At 47.3% G+C, this 3,023-nt stretch overlaps 1 protein-coding gene across 1 annotated transcript; it reads left to right on the plus strand.

The window, feature by feature from the left end:
* Window positions 1-54: 54 nt before the first annotated feature.
* LOC104488637 (histone H2A.Z) lies at window positions 55-1,771 on the plus strand (the record flags this gene model as incomplete). The annotated part of the gene is made up of 4 exons (XM_010139578.1): window positions 55-185; window positions 580-693; window positions 1,132-1,261; window positions 1,372-1,771. Coding segments are annotated over 4 exons (437 nt in total), but the record flags the coding sequence as incomplete, so codon positions are not given.
* Between the last annotated feature and the right edge of the window lie 1,252 nt (window positions 1,772-3,023).

Below are 3,023 nucleotides of genomic sequence, written 5' to 3' on the forward strand. Positions count from 1 at the left end.
GTGGGCGCTACAGCTGTGCGGGGCCTGCTGGGGCAACCCGTCCGGAGGTGCCAGCCCCTCGGAGAGGGGGGCGGGGGGCGCTCCTCCACCCCTGCTCTGTGTGCCAGGCTGGCGGTAAAGCCGGGAAGGACTCCGGAAAGACCAAGACCAAAGCCGTGTCCCGTTCTCAACGGGCTGGATTGCAGGTGAGCAGGAACCACAGCACGGGTGTTGGAAAGTCGGGTTAGCCTTCCGTCTCTTGCTTGGTTGTACCTGGTGAGATGTGTGTGATCTGTCTGTCGTCCAGAATGCTGTAAAGATCTGTTTGATCCTTGTGTGTGTTAATGTCTGGATTGACTATTTTTAGATCTTTTGCATCTCCGTGTAGGAGATACAAAAGATAGAGAATTCTCTGGTGGTTGTTGCTTGTGGTTAAATTGTGAAGTTGCTGGCGTGAACTTGGTGTACGGTGTCCTTAGCTGGATTTTCAAGTATCAGAATGTGGCCTGTGCTGCTGCTACTGGGATTCTGTTGCCCAGCATGTGGCTTTCTTTTCCCATCTTGTTGTCACTGCCTATTCACACTAATGTTATTTTCCAGTTCCCTGTTGGCCGCATCCACAGGCACCTGAAGTCTAGGACTACTAGCCATGGGCGTGTTGGAGCCACAGCTGCTGTGTATAGTGCTGCAATCCTGGAGTACTTGACAGCTGAGGTACAGCAGCTGCACGGGGTGCAAGCAAGTCAAAATGGCATAATAAAAACTAAGCCTACTATTTCTTGTCAGTTTGGACTGGGCTGTGAATTATTCACTTGCTTTGAGCCAGTGTTAGGTGCATGCATCATCAAGAGACCATGGGACCTTTTGCTATGCATTTTGTGCAGATCATATTGGTGTGACTGATAGGCAGGATGGAAGAGCAAAGTATTTCGTAAAGCATGCTGTTACAGCATGTCTTATCTGCTGTAAAACACTTACTCCCCTCTTGGAGAAAACTTAAATGTAGAGCTCCAAAGGAGGAAACTTTTTCAAAGAGGTGTTTACCATCTTGGTGTCACCAATAGTGCGTTCGGTGTGGAGAATAAAATAGCTGTGCAGTTGGTCTCACTTGATACGTTTTTAAACTCAGTTTAAAAATTGTCTTGTCCTCAGGTCCTTGAGCTGGCAGGAAATGCATCCAAAGACTTGAAGGTGAAACGTATCACTCCCCGTCACTTGCAGCTTGCAATTAGAGGAGATGAAGAATTGGATTCTCTCATTAAGGCAACGATTGCTGGTGGTGGTATGTAAATTGCTTGGTAACTGGTTGTGATGCTGTTTTGTTTGAAGTGCAAAACTGAGTCAGATTGTTGAAGAGAAGTAATGTGGTCTTAATTGCTGCTTTTTTTCCAGGTGTAATACCGCATATCCACAAGTCCCTCATTGGCAAGAAAGGACAACAGAAAACTGTCTAAAGGATACCAGGATACTTTGTTATCTCAGGACTCTTAAGTACTTAATTGTCCAGTGTTGGTGATTCCAGTGGACTGTATTCTGTGAAACACAATTTTGCCTTTTGTAACTTTGAGAAGTTAAAGCTCCCTTGAGCTTTCTAACAAACCAAATTTCTGCATTGAAGTCTTAACCGTATTTAAGTGTTACCATGGCTTCAAAGAAGCTATTGTATTTGTAGTGGGTTTTGATTGAGCTGATTGTTTTTAGATTGGTTTGAAGAAGTAAAGGAAATGTTTGGTTTTGTACAGACTTTTCATCCACTAGAGTGGAAATATTCAATAAATGTTATATCAAGACCAGTTGCCTCTTGTCCACTAATTGAAACATACTTGGTCTCAACTGTGCAGCTCTCAGTTGTTTCAAGAACTGCAGCTCTGACAGTCTTCACCACCTGTGCTTGGGGTGGCTGGAAATGCAGTCCTGGAACACTGCTCTTAGTAAATACCATCAGGTGAACTGGCACAGGGGTTTTATCCTGCAGAGTGAAGTTCCTGCTAACTGAGCCTGCAGTGTAGTTAGTGAAGCACCTGCCTTGAGCAGGGCTGGCCTAAGGTTGGTGCTGCTTAAGGTCAATTTAGCTGATGTCAGCTCTCATCGAGGGAAGGGGTGTCCTGTGGAAGAAGGTGTTAAGCTGAGGGGGTGTTAAAAATGAATTCAGCTGCTTTTTCTTTCATGGTAGAGCCTGACCCCTCTCACTTCCTCATAAAAGACCATGGAGAGACACCCATAAAAGTGTGGGCTGTGCTGCAGCAGCCTCCCCTGGCTCTGTGTGTGAGCTCTGAGGAAGAGGCTCAACCTGCTGCTAAGGTAGCAGAAGGGAGCAGCCCAATCACTCTGTCTTGGTGTGGTTCTCTCACAGGTGGGCTTTGCTTCTGAGGGCTGCAGGGGCCTGAAGTGGAAAGCCCTTGTTTTCTGTTAGCCTAAAGCCCTACAGCAAACTATACAACCAGGGTTTACAGATGGAATGTTAAAAGTTGTAACTTCTGCCAGACTGTAGCATCGTCAGCAGCAGCAGATGAAAGGAAGTTCTGGTCACATTTCCACTCAGCTGTTTGTAAGCTACAGAGGTGGCCTGCTGGTGCTGTCCTAAGGGAAACCTCATCCTCCCCATCAGGCAAAAGGTGCCTGTCACGACCGAGTGCTGTGACTGGGGGCAGCAACCTCTGTGGCTCTAGATCTGTTCCTCTAGCAGTGAAATACATCAGATAGAGATGGCTCCGTACTGAGCAGGGTATTCTGCTTCTATAGCCTCTTTCAGGTAATAATCTCTGCTGCAGCGCTGTAGCTGGAAGGTGCTGACCTGGATTGTAGGTGGTGGTTAGACCTATATTAATAGCACTCGTCCTCTGAAGCTGCAGTGCTTCACTGGTGCAGCACCCGAGTGCCTTCTCCCCAGCAACGCAGTCCTCGGCAGGGAGTAATTGATGTCGCTAATTATAGTAAGCAGTTAAAAGGTGCTAACAAGTACCTTAAAGCGTAGTTAATGCACTCTAAAGAATGACAACGCGTGGGCTCCCCGCCCTTCTGCGCGGGCTCCAGAACGGCCGCGG

This window comes from Buceros rhinoceros, unplaced genomic scaffold, assembly GCF_000710305.1.
Source record: "Buceros rhinoceros silvestris isolate BGI_N320 unplaced genomic scaffold, ASM71030v1 scaffold47857, whole genome shotgun sequence".
Taxonomy (NCBI): domain Eukaryota; kingdom Metazoa; phylum Chordata; class Aves; order Bucerotiformes; family Bucerotidae; genus Buceros; species Buceros rhinoceros.